The sequence below is a fragment of the Trachemys scripta genome, chromosome 4, assembly GCF_013100865.1.
Source record: "Trachemys scripta elegans isolate TJP31775 chromosome 4, CAS_Tse_1.0, whole genome shotgun sequence".
NCBI classification, from domain to species: Eukaryota; Metazoa; Chordata; order Testudines; family Emydidae; genus Trachemys; species Trachemys scripta.
Window position 1 is genome coordinate 46,162,780 of NC_048301.1, and position 17,771 is coordinate 46,180,550.

Consider the following 17,771-nt stretch of genomic DNA (forward strand, 5'->3'; position numbering starts at 1 on the left):
TAAGGCACTGTTTAGGGAAAAAAGAATATTCTTCCTCTAAGGAGCCAGACTGAGGTTTGTAGTGAATGGCACTACAGAAACATTACAAGACATATTATCAGAACTAAGCATAACAATCCCAAATGAGCATGGGCAGCATTTTGGGTTAATAGTGACACAAAAAGTTAGTCATGCCAAACCTAGGGAATCAGTTCATTACCACATTTTCCTTCAAGAACCCATTAGGCAAGAGGCAAATTACTGCAGAAGTGTTCCATGCTATCAAATATTTTGAATTATGTTTTCACAGCACTGAAAAAACAAGCTTGTTTTAAACGAAGTATGGCAATTAAAGCAGACACCAAACGTTTTCAAAAACCTCTGTTTTATTTGGACAGAGTAAAATACACCATATAGCATTCCATTTTCAACCCATAATCCAGAGCCATTAATAAGTGTTTTCTTTTTACCAAACATCCTGGCCAGAAGCACAGTCAATGCGACTAGGACAACTAGTTAATCTCTCTCTGCTAGAGCTACAAGGTGCGTATCAATCTCCGCTTCTGTAAGGATCCTAAAGGGGGGGAAAAAAAGAATTCTGGAAATAGTTTTGTTTATTCTTCTCCTTAATCCACCATCTTCCATCTTTAGTGTCCCCACAAATAAATGTAAGTAGTACAGCTGCATCTTTTGTCCATTTAAAATAATTGCTACAGCAATGAATGAGCCATGCTGATTATTTTTGAAAAACCAACAGGAGAGTCTAGGTTCCTGGCGAGCAATGGGGACAGTGGAGGGACAAAACAGGTCACTAGTAATACCCTTGCAAAGCTGATGAGGTAGCTACCATGATGTACTGGGGTGGGGAAAAAAAATAAGAGTGGTCCAAAGTAATCAGTAGGACGATTATTCCAAAGGGGATTCAAATTTTGTGGTCCTCTTTTCCTGAAAGGATGGCTATGACCAGATTATGGAAGTCCCTCCTCCCCCAGCATACACACCCACTGTCCGGGAATACAAGGGCAGAGCCTTAGCATGGGCCCTTGAATGGCAGTGGCAAAAGGGGAGCATGGCAGTAGGTGCCCTGTTAGGAGGGAATTTTTTATTTTTTTATTTATTTAATCTTCTGTGCCATTTAACATTGAGCTAACTTGCATTTAGTTTTCTGAAAATGTATGAAATGCAAAAAGCCAGCATTATTTCACCCTTAATGTTGCATTAAGGAGCATTCAAGTTAGGAAATCCCAAAAACTGATGTTATACCATGCTTGCACAGGTTAAAAACATGTTATATAATTTTTTTTTTTTAAAGTCTTCCTGTCTAGTCAGAGACTAAAGTAGGGCCACAGTTCCCAACTGCAAAGAGTGATCTGAAAGGATGTCCCCAAACTCTCCCCCACCCCAAATTTTTAGAAAATGGCAAGTGATTCCCTCCCCCCCCCAATGTTTTTTTGCAGTCATTTAACTTACCTGAATTTAGGGTTTTCAACTGTAACTACTCCAACTTCTAGTTCTGAAGGTTTGAAATCAATGGACAGAACAGTAGACAGGCAAGTTATTCCTGTCTAAAAGTAAGTTAGATAAAAGATAAATACTGAAAAAAGAGCACTCAAAATATTGTCAAGACCTACCCATCTTTCAATTTCAAGTTAAATCACTCCCTCTCTCCCCCACATACTCCCACATTTTCAAATATAAATTGCTCCTGTAGCAAAATTCAGGTCTCTCTCTTCACCCTGGCAAACAACATACAAGATAAGGATACCCTTAATAATCAGTGTATCTTGGAATTTCCTGATAAGAAAATCCAACAAGTTGTTTACCATGCAAAGGTTAAAATCTTTTGATTTGAGTTGAAAATAGAACACATTTACCACCAAAAAAAGAAAAACCCAAAACAATCTAGACATCTACAAGCCAGTTTTACCTTGGTGGTTATGGGTGTGGGGTTTTTTTTTTTTTTTAAGGACATGGAATCACCACCATGCTTTTCAAACAGATACACAAGTCACTTGTGCAGTTACTATTTTGTGTTATTCTTTTTTATAACATGCCCTCATATTGGGGATTTAAGAAATACTGCACTTAACCATGATTATTACCTTTTCTGTTTTTACTAATTATCCAAGGTATGTGTTACAAGTTCTCTCTCAACTTCTCTTTCCATACTTAATCCTGCACTGAAGTCAGCCTCAACATTGCAATTATATCTTTTCATAATGATGAAGGGACAGAAAAGATCTTTTGTAGGTCGCTAGCTGGCTGAATTGATTTTAATGTTGCTGATATTTAATTGAATTGTTAATGGTGCATTAGGGTGATGAGAGCCTTGGATAGGCATCTTCCTCGTTACTTAAATTGAAAAATAAATAGAAATGCAATAATTTCTGAAACACTGAACTGACGTGCTAGAATTATGCCTTCAATGCAGGGTCCAGTAGAAGCCAGATTATGAAAGAATCTTTTTAATCAAACACATACAGCCTTTCACAAGGATCCTGGGAAAGCATGAAGATGCCATCAGGTTTCTTGGTTTTGCTCAGCAGAGTCATTTATCATGGCTGACTCAAATTTTAAAAGGAACACTTAATAGGGTGAACATAGGCCCAAAATATAGGTTTGTGAAGATATTTTTACACAACCTTTAAAAAAAAAAGCCACCAATAGAAGTGTTTCTATGAATTGATTGGAACTCATTTGTATTTAAACATTCATTTCAAGCATTTGCTTCCAAAACACTGCAGTGTTGTGCATTAAAAACAGATATGAAACTGACTAGGAATAGCCTCAATCAATTGCCCAATGTGAGTGATATACAAGATGCCAGGAAACAATGGAAAAAGAATAAATTTTATTTCCGAGACAACTATTTTGGATGGTATATTCAAAGGAGTCTGAGGGAATTAATTATTCATGTCACATTGAAATTGAATAAGATTTGAGTGCCTAGCACCCTTAAGGCTCTTTTGAAAACCCCAGATTTCAGCTCTAATAATTTTGGGTGTTAAAATTATGACTGCTTAATTGTCCCTATAAGGCTGTAATTTATAACTGAATATAAGCAATGTGTGAACATGTTCTAATGCTAACAAAGCTTTTCAAAAGCTCACACAGTAGTGCAGACTTGAAGAAAAACCCAAACATTAGCTAAAAACCTCTCAATTCCATTTCTAAACATACATCTCCTGTTGATCCCTGCAATGGAGTCAATTTTATTTTAAGGTTATTACAGTTTATGTGACTGCAGTGTTTGGTGTATCACAAGATCAGCATCATGACTTAAGAACAAGATGAGACAGGAGAAATAGAAAAGGATTGTTTAAACTCAAATCTCCTATGTTTAGCTGAAACAGTAAGGAAAATTATCAAACACAAGAGTGTGTTGGCTTATTTTATAAGTAGTTTACATTTTAAGGCTGTGTCTTGAATGATAATTTCCATAATAGCTGGCTTTATACTTACTGCATGTACACATATGCAATAACGGGCATACAATTGCTGAATGGAGTATCATAGGACAGTGCATTTCTATACCCAGCCACGCACTGCAGAGCTAGTGCTAGGATCAGGGTGATTTCCTGGCCCTTCATTTTTCCTCCAGTGGAAAAGCAGGATAAATAGTACCAATGCACAAGAGATTAGAGTGTAGTGGGATTGATGCTCAATGGGGACATACTAGCTTCCATAATTTATTTTTAGGAGCTACTTGTTTTGTGGTCAGTTTCAGAGGAAAGAAAAATACAACTGGAACCCCCCCGACACCCACCTGATTTACAGAAAGTAATTTTAAAGTCTGCCCTAAAATGCAGAGTAAACTCACCACTTCCCTCGCTGAAAACAGCACTATAATCTCTGGCACAACTGCACTTTTAGTACCTTGCCCCTCTAACAGGCCAAATATGGAGGATCAGGAAGTCAGTATCTTCCTATCAAGGCTTCTACTCATAGCCCTATGGATATACATATGCATTAGAGGGGATGCATCCTTGACCAAGATGATTCTAGTGTTGCTGCTGCAAAAAGCATGTGCACTTATCACAACACCAACTGTCAGCACTGGTGCTACAGTAACTTCCTATTTTAAAGTGCTTTCTAGCATGCAGGTTGGTTTAAAAGCCTTTAAAACCATCTTCAGTGACTTGCTCTTCAGAGAGCAAATCCAAGATGACAACTACAAACTGAGGTGGCAGGATTTTCTGGCTTCCACAATGCAGGGTCCTGAACAACCAACATACTTAAAATGGCAATGGTGACTCTGCAGTAACAGGCTAGGAGTATTGAAATTTGATAACCAAATAAATGACTTTAGTTCAGTTTGTGCCAATATAAGAATCCTATTTTTAAAAGAAAAAACAGCCTGTCTATATTCAAAAGAACTTGTAGGTGGAACAAAACAACAACATTTCACTACTTTTGTCAGTTTACAAGGAGGAAAATATTACACAACCAACAACTAAACAATGACAACATTAAGAAAATCCTTAAGGCAAAGCATACTATACATAGATATTGGAGGGCAAATGGTAGCAAGTAATGTCAATGTGTATGTGACTTGTGTGTTTTACAAGGAATTTTCGATACACAGAATAAGATGTCCCACTAGTGCCATTACCCCATTTGGGCATATGAACAGCCTTATGAAACACTGATACCAAAAATGCATAGCACAAGCACAGGCAAACAGTTTGGTTAGCACTATTTAAGCACTTTCAAAATTACTTCCTAGTGAAAACGGCTGCTTACTATGGCAGTGACATTGGGCACCATAACAAAGGAGGAAACACAATACTTCTTTGCATCATAACCCTTTACACAAGTACTACAGGTAGTGGAGCACTTTTGGCTCAGTTTGATTTTCCCCTACTGGCTTACCTCTACTGTCTGTTCAAATGTCCAGTCATATTTCTTCTTCACTTTCTTTTCAAGAAAGCTGGTTGACTCTGTTTGTTTGACCCCCGCAGCTGTGGCCTTGAACCCACAATAGTAACCTGCAGGATCACACTTGTATACCTGAGGGCCATGTTCTTCATCAATACCAATCAGTATCATGCCTTTAAAAATAAATAAATAAATAAATAAATTATATAACCAAAGTGTCATGTGATTGGGGATTCTGACTTTTAGAACGTAGACTCTCCTCTAGTATGAACTGGGACAGTGCACAGTTAAATACCTTTTTGGACCTAGTCCCATTATTCTGAGGTTCATGTTTCCCCTTTATCACTAAGGTAACATACCTCTCAAGTATCAGAGGGGTAGCCGTGTTAGTCTGAATCTGTAAAAAGCAACAGAGGGTCCTGTGGCACCTTTAAGACTAACAGAAGTATTGGGAGCATAAGCTTTCGTGGGTAAGAACCTCACTTCTTCAGATGCAAGGCATACCTCTATACCTCTCAATTGTGCCTCATTTCCGAGTATGTACCTCATTTTAGACCAAACCAGATTTTTATCTCACACAAAGCAAACCATTCATTAAATGTAGAAAATGTAATGCAGTGTTGACTTTGCAACAGAGCCACAAGGTCAGGGTAATACAAGAGTTACGGTGCCAGTAACAAGGTAAAATCAGCTGCAGTGCACATCCTGTGCTATTTATTGTAGAATGTCATACATTAAGCATACATTTAACCTGAAAAAAATAGGAAGTTTTACAAATACGTTGCATAGTCAAGTTAAGTACATTTTTGACTGCCATTTTAACTTTACAATATTGCCTCACACTGCATTACATTGCATTTCTATTTAATTTCATAGATAAGATCTTTGAACTACTAATTTTACACATGTACAAGTAATAAGCAGATGCTAAGTTGAGATTTACATTCAGTATCCAATTTTAAAACAGTAAATTAGAACTTTGGAACACTGAACAGATTAAGCACCATAAATAGAGCTGGTTGAAATTGTATTTTTGATCTACACTAATTTTCAGGTTTTTTAAATTGGGGTCGTTTCGCATTGAAATGAAACCAAATTTCCCAGCAAAACCAAGAAACTTTTCAGAAACACCAAAAGATGGTGTTTCCGTATAAAATTTGTGAAACTGACAAGAATGTCAACTTAATTGAGCTGCTGCTAGTGCTCCCAGTGTCTGCAGCTCTGCTGCAGCCCACCTGTGGGCTGTCCCTGGCCCCAGGGAAGTCTGCATGTTGGGGCTACCCCAGAGCTGCAGAACCTTTAAGCCAGTCCCAGGACTTCCAAGCTTTGCGGAAGGGATCCTAGAACCCCTTAGAGTCCCTGCTGGAGCTGAGGTTCTCTAGGCTTCCAGGCTCCCTGCTCTGGAGTTGGAAGCCCAACCTCAGCTACAGGTGAGGTGGGTCCAAGCAGGGAAACTGGAAGCTTACAGCAAGACTCTCAGGGCTTCTAGGCTCCGTGCTTTGGTGCCCTCCCTGCCGCACAGCTGGGAGCCTAGAAGTCCCAAGGGCTGCTAGGCTCCCTGCTCCATGTGAGTGAGTCAGATACTTCATGGTCCCTGAAGGCAGGGCTACTCCGGAGCTATGGACCCTAGGATCCAGACTGCAAGCAGCCCACTAGGAAAGCAGGCAGGTTTCCCAAAACGTTTTGCCTCCTTAATCAGCATTTTTTGATTAAATTAGGTTTCCTCAGAAAGTGTCTAACCAGTTCTACTCATAACACCTACTATTACACAAGAAAAATTGACTCAGGTTTGCCTGAGTTCATATGGTGAGTCAATAGCAGAAACAGCAATATAATCCCACAGTCCAGACTCCAACACCCCTGTTTTAACCATTAGTCACCACTACTCTTTATATTATGCCCATATCTAGAAAAGTTGGTTAGAATTTGTTCCCATACGTTTAATTTAAAAAAATAAAATCTGTATCTGTTAGATTTATCCATTTGGTACACTTTAGTATACTTACAGCAACCAAGAGGCCTCATTTCAGCATTTTGTGTGTAGACCTGAGAAATATCTGCAATCCTTTTACACAGCATATCCACTGGGATCTCATAGCCGTACTTGTATTTCCAGTTAGCAGCCTCATAGCGGGCTCTCTGAACCTGAGACCTGCTGTCAGCTAATATAAAAGACAAAATATTTACTCCCACTAAAGTAAGCATTACTTCCACTAAAAAATGTTTAGAGAAAGTTCTTGAAAACACATCACATTGCATTGCTGGATATGCTGTTGATAGCACTAATCTGATCTCCATTCTGGAAGATCCTGATGTGCTAAATTTAAACTAATTGTCAGTTTGTAAATAGCAAATCTCTTAAACCTCATCTCCAGTTCTGGATTACAGGAGTTTGCAAACATCAACATAACATGAAATGAAGTAACAAAAGAAAAAAGTATTTAGAAAATCTGGATATTTAAACAGAAGGTAAATTAATTACCTGTCATTCCTGTCATTACACATCCAATAGTTTCAGTAATTCTGAATAAATGAGTCACTGTGCTGGAATCCAATAACTTGTCCTAATGGACAAAAATACTGAAATAATTTAAAAGAAACAATAGTCCTTTATCCACATATAAAAGACATTAATACCAGATCACTGAGGCCAGGTCTACACTACAGGGGAAAAACATCCCCCCACCCCGAGCAACACAATTATACCAACAGTAACCTCCCCATGCAAACAGTGCTATGTTGACGGGAAAGCTTCTCCTGTCAGTGTAGGAGTGTCTTCACTTAAGTGGTGCAACTGTATCAATGCAGCATTTTAAGTGTAGACCTGCCCTCAGGCCAACAAGAGGCAGAAATCAGAAAATTAAGGTGGAAACTGTCTTCCAAGCACTCCATTATCTACTATCAGCATGGAAAAGGGGAAAGTTCCAACATAACACTGCATTTGCAAAGAGTCGCTGAACTTCCATTATAAGTCCCTAGTATCTTGTTCTGCAGAAACGTGGGAAGAATTTCTACTACTATATTCCAGTGATCAGTCAAACAGGTAGCAAAGGAAGAAGGGGACACCGCCCAACATTCGTCAAAGATTAGTCACTGAGGGGAAATGGAGGAAGGGGAAATGGAGGAAGATGAAATCCTCTTCCCCAGGACAATTCTGAGGATCCCTATACAAATATTTAGGAACCCCTAGTATGTTTCCTGCTCTTCAAATTAGGAGTTAAACTCTTCTCATCTTGCTGGCTTCTCTTCCTCAACATCACTGTGTCACTCCATCCAATGTGCTGACAGACATTTACTGAAGTCTTGCTCTCTGTACCACTGATACAGTGCTTTACAGGTAAGGTTTCAGAAGAGTAGGACTGGGAAAAATGCACAGGTAAACAGTCCCACACCTCAAGACAGATGTATTCTCAGGTGGCCCAGGGCTTTGCAATAATGAAATTAAGTGGTGTGGAGTTGGGGTGCTGAGAAGACACGTGAGCAGCAAAGGGGAGGCAAGTCAGGGCAGGCACAATGGCAAACAGGTACTGTTTAATTCAGTGGTTTTCAAACTTTTTCTGGTGACCCAGTTGAAGAAAATAGTTAATGCCTGTGACCCAATGGAACTGGGGCCAGAGGTTGGGGTACAGGAGGGGGTCAGGGCTCTGGGCTGGGGCCGGGAATGAGGGGCTGGGGTGCAGGAAGGGGCTCAGGGCTGGGGCAGGATGTTGGAGTGCAGGATTGGGGTGCGGGCTTACCTCAGGTGGCTCCCAGTCAGCGGTGCAGCTAAGGCAGGCTTCCTGCCTGTCCTGGCACTGCGAACCGCACTGCACCCCGGAAGTGGCTAGCAGCAGGTCCGGCTCGTAGTCACCACCCTCCTCAGCTCCCATTGTCTGGTTCCCGGCTAAAGAGAGTGTGGAGCTGGTGCTCGGGGCAGTGCGCGGAGCTCTATGGCCCCCGGCTTCCGGGGCACAGCGCAGTGTCAGAAGAGGTAGGGACTAGCCTGCCTTAGCCGGGCAGCACTGCCCACGGGACTTTTAACGGACCGATCGGCAGTGCTGACAAGAGCCACCTCGACCCAGTACCTTACATTTCGCAACTCAGTACTGGGTCATGACTCGCAGTTTGAAAACCATGGGTTTAATTCACAGACACATGGCTGATAATTTCACTAAATTTACTATTCACATTCCAAAAATAGGTTTGTGTTTGTTTTACTTACAGGTACTTTCTTCTGTGTTACAATTACTGCACAATCTTTCCCACGAACAGCAACTGATGTAAGGCCACCCTGGTTTATAGCCTTAAAAGCATATTCTAGAAAGATACATATAAAAATAATCAGAAATACTTGTACCATTGCCACTAATATGTTTGGGGCAGAGCCTGCAAGCCCACCCCACACAAACATATCCCACTGGGGATTGAGTTCTCTTGTTTGCAATAGCTTGTCCCAATGGACAAAAATACTGAGTTTGACTCTCCTCTGTTCAATTAGAGTGCTGAACAGTATTAGACATTGGTGTTGCTCTCCCTTTTAAAATTTGAAACAAGAAATTCTGTGTCCCTGCCAGAGAGCAGGCAAGCAACATAAAGGTTTAATAAAAAAAATAATCAGGTAGTCAAGTCAGGAAATACAGATTTAAGTTTGAAAGTTCAACTTTAACTTATTGAAGGTGGTAAAGTTATGTTAAATATAGCATATAAAATACAGTTTCTTATAAACCTTACATATAGTAAGCTACACTACAGTGCCAAGTACTTATGCTTGGCTTGATTTTTAAATCTCAACAAGATCTGCAAAACAAGCCAATTAGAGAAAAAGCAGTTCAGTGGTTGATTGAAATGGCCCAATGTTAAAACATTAACCTGGAACCTATGTAAAAAACTGAATAAAAAAACCTTTCCACTTGCAGAAAGTAAATGGTTATAATTTTAAAGCCACTGGATTAGATATTAATTAAGACTTAACATTAAATCAAAACTCAAACCTGTACTGTAATTTACTGTAAGAACGAATAAGCAATTCCTGTTTATTATATTACATACACCGCACTTAATCAATGGAAACAATTTGTGTCAGAGACTATATAACAAGAAAATCACAAGGGGCCCAGAAATCAAGGTTGAGCTTTCAGCAGTACCTCAACATTTTCTGGATCTTAACACTGCATTAATGACTTTAATCCCCAAAAAGGAATTTTATTATTTATTTTATTTATACTTACCTAGAAGAAACCGACAACTCAAGTTGTAAATTCAATTATCTAGAATTATTTGGCTCCATCTCTTAAACCATGCTGCTGTTTATTATGCCCTCCCAAGCACCTAAGAACAAGCAAGTTCCCCATGATTTTTATTTGGTAACTTGCATATTAAAAGATGAGAGCTTATTAATTCATATTTACATAACACCTACTTATCAACCACTTAACTGTTGGCACTACCTAAATTTGTAACTAGTAAACAAAATTTATGCTAATAATGTTCTGATTAAGTATTCATTATAAATTGCTCTACCTCAGTTTCCAGGGAGACATCCGAAGAAAGCCTTTTTTGCAATTTAACTTGTCCCAATTAAGTAATTGTATTGCAATAGTATTTGACATTTATACAGGCTCTTTCATCCTTCAGCATTTCAGTGGTACTGTGCATATGTATTCAAACTGCAGCAGGCTCTGCACAGCATGCAGAACTTCACAACAATGAGAAAAGGGGACATTTTGAAACACACCAATGCAACAAATTCTACTTGAAAGAAATCTCCCCTTTCTAAGACTGACACAATAGAAGACAAGGAAATGCCAGTACTCGGAGGCAAGTTAACAGCAACAAGGGGTGCTTATGAAAAGAACTGTTGCCTTCTCCAAGCTTCCATGCATCATTTCAGCAGCAAGTTTCTCAGCTTTGGGAAGTAAAAGACAAAGTTCTTCCTGAAGTCAGCTCTTCCATATAGCACACACAGTCACATTCTATGTGCTACCCAATTGTTTTTAACATCTAATTTAGCAAACTAAAGTATCTTTTGAATAATTATATTAAGCAATTTGAATTTATAAGGGATTAAAGTGGGAGGAAAAAAAAGCCACTCTGTACTACACATATTGATTCGTTTGTCCCCATGTTAAATCTATATGCTAAATCTAAAACAGTTTTCTTATTTTCAAATCAGATTGTCCCAATTCAGTTATTATACTGCAATAGTATTTTGTAATTATGCAGAACCACAGTTCTTTCTCTAACCCAACGGGATTCAGCATTTGACTAACTTGGGTATGGCAAGTGAGTGAAAGAGCTTTGCACTGCCATGTTCAATTCCCAAGTTTCTGGTTCCCTGGATGGCAAGAGGTTAGGAATATTGCAGAAGCATAAACACACACAACCACCACCCTTCAAGCCAGTGAAGCTGCTGTAACAGTTAGATCCTAAGAATAGCACTCCCATCTAATCCAGGTCTCTAACTGGAGAGATGGGGACTGTGGAAGGTCGAGAAAGTGAGGTGGGGAAGAGAAATGGTAATAACTGCAGGAAATAATTATGTACGTGCTATATAGTAGAGAAAATCCTCTTGACTTGGCAAGGAATTCCAGAGACTGCCCAATCTCTCCCCAATACATAAGAAGTTTGCTAGTAAGATAATGCACAACTGAGAACACTTTTGGAATGAAAAGTACAGTATCTGGACAGTCTACCATTACACGAATCAGTGGTTTATGTTTTTTCATTGGTATGGCAGCCAACACAAGCATTTGGAACTAACAAACATTCATGGGCCATCCAAGTAAGTGAAGAGTCAACCTGAAAACTGATTAATTAAAAATATTATTTCTGAGTAGCCAAGTCACATTCTATTACTTTGGAGCCAATTCCCTCCCCCCAACTACTTCAGGTAATCACCTAGCAAACCTAGAATGCTAAATTCTCATTTTATTTTGATTACTTTATGGGAATTATAGACCAGTCAACCTAACTTCAATACCTGGAAAGATACTGGAACAAATTATTAAACAATCAATTTATATGCATTTGGAGAACAGGGTTTAAAGTAATAGTCATCATAGATTACAAATCATGCCAAACCAACCTAATTTCCTTCTTTGACAGGTTTACTGGCCTAGTGGAGAAGCCGGAGATATGATACATCTTAATTGTAGTAAGGTTTTTGACACAGTCCCACATGACATTCTCATAAGCAAACTAGGGAAATGTGGTCCAGATTAAAATTACGATAATGTGGGCACACAACTGATTGAAAAACTGCACAAAGAATAGTTATCAATGGTTTGCTGTAAAACTGGGGGAACGTTATCTAGTGGGGTCCCACAGCGGTCTGCCCTGGGTCCAGTACTATTCAATAATTTCATTAATGACTTGGTTAATGGAGTAGAGAGTATGCTTATAAAGTTTACAGATGACCCCAAGATGGGAGGGATTGCAAGCACTTTGGAGGACAGCATTAGAATTTAAAATGACCTTGACAATTTTGAGAAACTGTCTGAAATCAACATGATAAAATTCAGTAAAGATAAGTGCAAAGTTCTACACTTAGGAAGGAAAAATCAAATGCACAAATACAGAATGGGGAAAAACTGGTTTAGGCAGTAGTACTGCTGAAGAGGATCTGGGGGTTTATAGCGGATCACAAATTGAAAGAATGTCAACAATGTGATCCCAGTTTTGAAACAAGCTAAGATTCTGGGCTGTAGTAACAGGAATGTTGCATGCAAGACACAGGAGGTAATTCTCCTGCTCTAGTTGGCACTGGTAAGGCCTCAGCTGAAGTACTGTGTCCAGTTCTGGACTGCACACTTTAGGAAAGATGTGAACAAATTAGGGCAAATCCAGAGGAGAGCAACAAAAAAGATAAGAGGTTTAAAAACCTTGAGAAAAGACAACTTTGGGGGGACCTGAAGACAGTCTTCAAATATGTTAAGAGCTATTATTAAAAAAGATGGCAATTGATTATTCTCCATATCTGCTTCTTGTCTCACCTTCAAAGATCAGCTTAATCTGCAGCAAGGGAGATTTAGATATTAACTAACTATAAGGATAATTAAGCATTGAAATAGACGTCCAAGGGAGTTGTGGAATTCCCATCATTGGAGGTTTTTAAGAACAGGTTAAACAAACACCTGCCAGTGATGGTCTAGGCTAGGTAAAGTTGGTCCTGATCAGTGCAGGGGGCTGGACGAGATGACCTCTTGAGGTCCTTTCCACCTTTACATTTCTATGATTCTATGACACCCTAATGACATGCAGCACAAACTAAAAAAAAGTCCCCTGTATGCTAATATTCAAATGGCAAATAATTATACAAGTATGGCAGTGGCATCATCAGTGGAAAAACTGTACTAGGACATCAAAGAGCAAGAGAAAATCAAATTGGAGACAAGACCAATTATTAAGTTACCAAGGGGATGTCCAAATGCCTGATGCAGATTGTTCCCTACATTAAGATGTGTTCTTTTGTACCATTTATAATCAGAGAGTTCATAACTAAATTTAACATAAGAATGGCCATACTGAGTCAGACCAATGGTCCATCTAACCCAGTATCCTGTCTTCCAACAGAGGCTGGTGCCAGGTGCTTCAGAGGGAGTAAATAGAACAGGGGAACTTATCAAGTGATCCATCCCTTTTCTAACTGTACTTCTGGAGGCTTTTTAAAAATTTGATTACATTTTATTTTTTTAAATAAAAAAGCACTTGTGACAACTTGAAAAGCATTCCCAAAAATATTCAATCAAACTAAATGGTTTTGTTCTAACAAATGTGATAAAGCTGTGTTTCCTATGATTCTCAATGATGGCTCCATAGCACAGTTTAATTGATTCATAAATATTTTAAGTGTTTACATACATATTTGTTTGTAAAAACATATACATTAACACCACACTACACGTATTACATAAAATCAAGACAAATTTATCATACACTTGCTTTTAGCATCAATGGTACCTTCAGAATGCAGGAACCCCCATTACTACTCTTGCGCTCCCTATACTACACTTAGTCTACACCTGAAATGCTACAGCTGGACCACTGTAGCGCTTCAATGTAGACCCTACCTACATCAACAGGCAGGGTTCTCCCATTAGTGTAGGTAATCCACCTCACCAAGTAGCTAGGTCAACAGACGAATTCTTCCATGAACCTAGCACTATCTACGCTGGGAGGGTTAGGTTGGCTTAACTACGCCACTCAGGTGCGGATTTTTTACACACTCGAGCGACATAGCTGGGTCAACCTAATATTTTAGTGTAGACCAGGCCTTAAACATTGTTGATTCCCATTACTCTAGTGGGACAACTATTTTCAACACCAGCTTGGGTTGGATAACCAGGGGAGTAACTGCTGCATTTGACTAAGGCAATGGGTTCTCCACCGCGGGCTGCTTGCGGCCCAATCAACACAACTGCGGCCCATGTGACAATCTCAGGGCCATACAGATAGCATACATGGTGTGACTGAGGCCCACATAACACAGAGAGCTGCATGTGCAGCCCACAATGGTAAACAGGTTGAGAATCGCTGGACTAAGGTGTAAGGGTGCATTTATCAGTTAATCTTTGTATAGCACATTTAAAATGTACAGCACTATACAAGAACTAAACTGACATTTGTAGCCAAATTTTCAATCACCTCTCTTTGTGCTGCTCAACTTTGTGTTTACAAAGATCTGCATGTGCATTTTCATGCCCTATTACCTGCCCACACTAGTGCACATGTAAGTTCTATCACCCATGTAGGCCAAATGACAGCACACTGAGCATGCATGCACATATTTGCATATCTAATGGCATGCAAGCTCAAAGGCTAGGCTAAGGCCCCCTTGAAAATCTGGCCCTTGGCATCAAATAGTTCCTTATAACATAGGCACACCTTAGTCAATTTTAATACATTTGAATTTGAATACATACTTTTCCAAAGGCATTAAACTCTTGCTCCATTAACACACAGAACATCTAGGCCTATTTGTACAAAAAGAATAATCTATATACCCAGTAAACCCTTTTCAACAAGTTTTCTGCAGATATGATTATGCTGGTGACTATGGAGAGGATATAATTTCAAAAAACCTCTTTACAACGTATTTGATAATCACATAATTACTTTATTTGTACTAAAGTAGTGTTGAGAAGCCCCAACATGTTTCTGCACTGGTTTAAGTAAATCTGTTTAAAAACACACTTCAAATTAAACTGGTGGCATATTCTCATGTACACAACGCCGCCCTTTCAAATCTGTCTCCTAAAATAGGGACACTGTAGGTACCCTGACATCCTGGTGATGGGCACCGTATAACCTAGATTGGGCCTTATAATTTTATTCATCCTGGGCTGGGGACCGAGAGAAGAGGAGACTCTCACCCGGGGATGGATTTCTGAAGCAGGGTTTTACAATCCCCCACCCGGTGCGGAGAGGACTTCGCTGGGGTGGGGGTGGATTTTGCGGAGCCGCTGCCCCCGCGCTAGGGAAAGAAGATGATGGGGGCGACCCTGCCGGGCCGGTTACGCTCCCCCGCGAGCTGTGCGTCTGGGCATCTCATGGGCGCGTTGCAGCCTCCGCGCCCCAGAAGCGTTTGTGGGGGGAGGCGTGCTGAGCTCCCGCCCCCCATGACGGTGCAGTCCGCGCTGGGACGCTGCCCGGCAAACGGCGGCAGCGTCACCCCAATCTCGGCAGCATCAGACCCGAGCGCCCCTGGAGCAACCCGCACAGGCGCCCCGGAGCGGGGTGGGCCCGGCCTGCACCATGACGGGGCAGTTCGGCGGCTGCCAGGCCGGACACTCACCTACTTGGTAGAGGCGGCCCTCGGGGGAGAAGATAGTGATGTGGCGGTCGAAGCCGGCGCTGGAGCCTCGGGACATGGTGGGGGGAAGGCGGCAGCGGCGCAGGGAAGCGGCCGGTAACGCAGCGTGCAAGGCCCGTTCCCACCAGCCTGAGTCTGGGAGCCGCTCTGGGACAGGGAGTGCTTCCGGGACACGCAAACACGTGCTCCTCCGCGCAGGCGCAAATAACACACCATCGCTCCGCCGGGGCCGAGGAGCCGCTAGCTCGCGTATAGTCGCGACACGCTGCGACAGCACGCGCCCCCTCCTCTGCGCATGCGTGTAATCAACAGCCTCGCCTCCCCTCCCCCCATTCAGCTACAACCCCCCGCCTACTGCGCAGACGCAGGAGCGTGAGGTGCCTTGATACTGAGCATGCAAACAAAACGGCAATTAGCGCCCCTTCACTGCGCAGGCGCTCTGCTGTCCTCTTTTCGAGGGGGTGCTGGCGCTCGCCTGCTCAGGCAGGGGAGTCGCTGTGACCTTTGCACCTGCCCCTAGCGAACAGGGCGGCCTGGGGAGGGCTGCACCCTTTGGTGGTGGCCCTATTAGGACTGGAGGTGGCCAGCATCATCCCCTTTTGCCAGCGGGGAAACTGGGCTGCCACCACAGCCTAACCTAGCCTGTCCTGGGTGTGGGAGCATTGCCACCAGTCCCACATTGGCAATGCTCCCATTGGCTTAGAAGTTGCAATATTTAAAAGTTTAATAATGTAATTCACCAGTGAGGCATGGGACATCCGTGTTCACATGAGCAAGGCTGTCTGGAAAACTGAGGGCCAATAAATCCAGCTGTCCTCAGACTCAGGAGATGATTGCACTATTGCAATTTATTGCTGCCACCCAGCCCCTGTTGCATATTGAAGACTCATAAAGTGGCCACACAGATACCCCCAATATGCAGTTCCTACATTGTGGGAGCACCGTGTGACAGATCAGGCTTGTAGCTCTCACATGTTGGTTCACCTACACCTTCCAAAAGAACTGGTGTGAAGCAGATGGATGGAACATGTACAAACTCATGTACAACCAGCAGTATACAATTTGGAAAACTCTGGCCTCGGCCAAGTTGGGATGTTGGTCCTCCCAAGGCAGAGAAAAGCAGTTTGGGAAGTTGCATGACCCTGGATCCATTCTACTTCCCCTGTGAACATGCTCTTCTAACTATAAGAGTGGCTGGATCTTTGCAAACAGACCACCTCTTCTCCCTCCCAGTGGTAGCCACAAATATAGCTACAGCTACACTTATTACTTTAAAAAAGACACCTGAAAAAGAAAAAAAAAAAAGCATGCTTCTCCAAATACACCAAACACCTTTGACCTTGAAAGGCTTTTTAGATGTATTTTTAACACATTCCCAGCCTCTGTCTCTGAAGCAGTATTATCTAGCCCAAGCAATCAAAAATCATTAGATAAGTTCCTAAAAAGTCAAGATTGGTTTAAAACATTTCACATTTTAAAAATAGTATATGGGTTCTTTTTATTTGCTTTCTCGGCTTTTTTGTATGTTTGAGACTTTAGAGGTCACAATTTCTAGCTTTACTCCATAATTATGAGGGCTAGAAACTTTTTCAAAATGAAAGCTGAGATTCTTATGTAAATTCCCGACTTCAAGATCTCTGGCTTTAAGAAAAGCCAATATTGCAAAACTCATGACAAAAATCATGAGACAAAATCACACTGAATTATCTGAGCACCTCTCAAGATTAATTAAAAAGGCTACCGTGACCCCAGTGTTTCTGCACCGATGGTGCTCAGTTCAGACCAGATGGGCATCAAACTACACCACCTCTGACCAACCTCCCCTAAAAGGCAGATGTACTTGTTTGAATGAGGAAAGGGAGAGGGATAGGGAATCAATACCCAACCAGGAGGAGTAAAAGAACAACAAAATCCCTTGCACTCAAAGCAAAGGAAAACAAACAGAAAGGGTATGAAGGGGGAGACAATATGGACAGAAGATAGAGGATAGACAAGGCAAATGTGTTCAGAGGGAATGTAGGATGCCCAGCATCCAATGCATTTTTGCGTGCAGAAAGAAAATGTATTACTTGAAGGCATGTAGAAGGCATTGCTCAAAGGCAATACATTTTGGATTTTTTTCCCA

The 17,771-nt window shown here is 41.2% G+C and overlaps 1 protein-coding gene across 2 annotated transcripts; it reads right to left on the minus strand.

The window, feature by feature from the left end:
* Window positions 1-347: 347 nt before the first annotated feature.
* On the minus strand, window positions 348-15,839 carry PSMA6 (proteasome 20S subunit alpha 6). Of its 2 annotated transcripts, none has more exons than XM_034768744.1 (7): window positions 15,633-15,839; window positions 9,059-9,153; window positions 7,340-7,421; window positions 6,864-7,019; window positions 4,852-5,030; window positions 1,450-1,544; window positions 348-553 (listed from the first exon to the last, which is right to left on the minus strand). In XM_034768744.1, exons 3-7 carry the CDS (start codon window positions 7,353-7,355, stop codon window positions 496-498), a joined length of 504 nt encoding a protein of 167 aa, XP_034624635.1. In that variant the 5' UTR covers window positions 7,356-7,421; window positions 9,059-9,153; window positions 15,633-15,839; the 3' UTR covers window positions 348-495. The 2 variants fall into 2 exon arrangements, with proteins under 2 accessions (XP_034624635.1, XP_034624634.1); XM_034768743.1 differs by having other exon boundaries at window positions 15,629-15,829.
* Between the last annotated feature and the right edge of the window lie 1,932 nt (window positions 15,840-17,771).

Excerpts from the sequence above, each read along its gene's own strand:
- PSMA6 (XM_034768743.1), bottom strand. The coding sequence starts at position 15,704 with ATGTCCCGAGGCTCCAGCGCCGGCTTCGACCGCCACATCACTATCTTC. Across the intron at positions 5,031-6,863 it reads AATGAGGCCTCTTGGTTGCT|GCATGATACTGATTGGTATT; the intron begins GTAAGTATACTA and ends TTATTTTTAAAG. Across the intron at positions 1,545-4,851 it reads CATTTGAACAGACAGTAGAG|ACAGGAATAACTTGCCTGTC; the intron begins GTAAGCCAGTAG and ends ACTTACTTTTAG.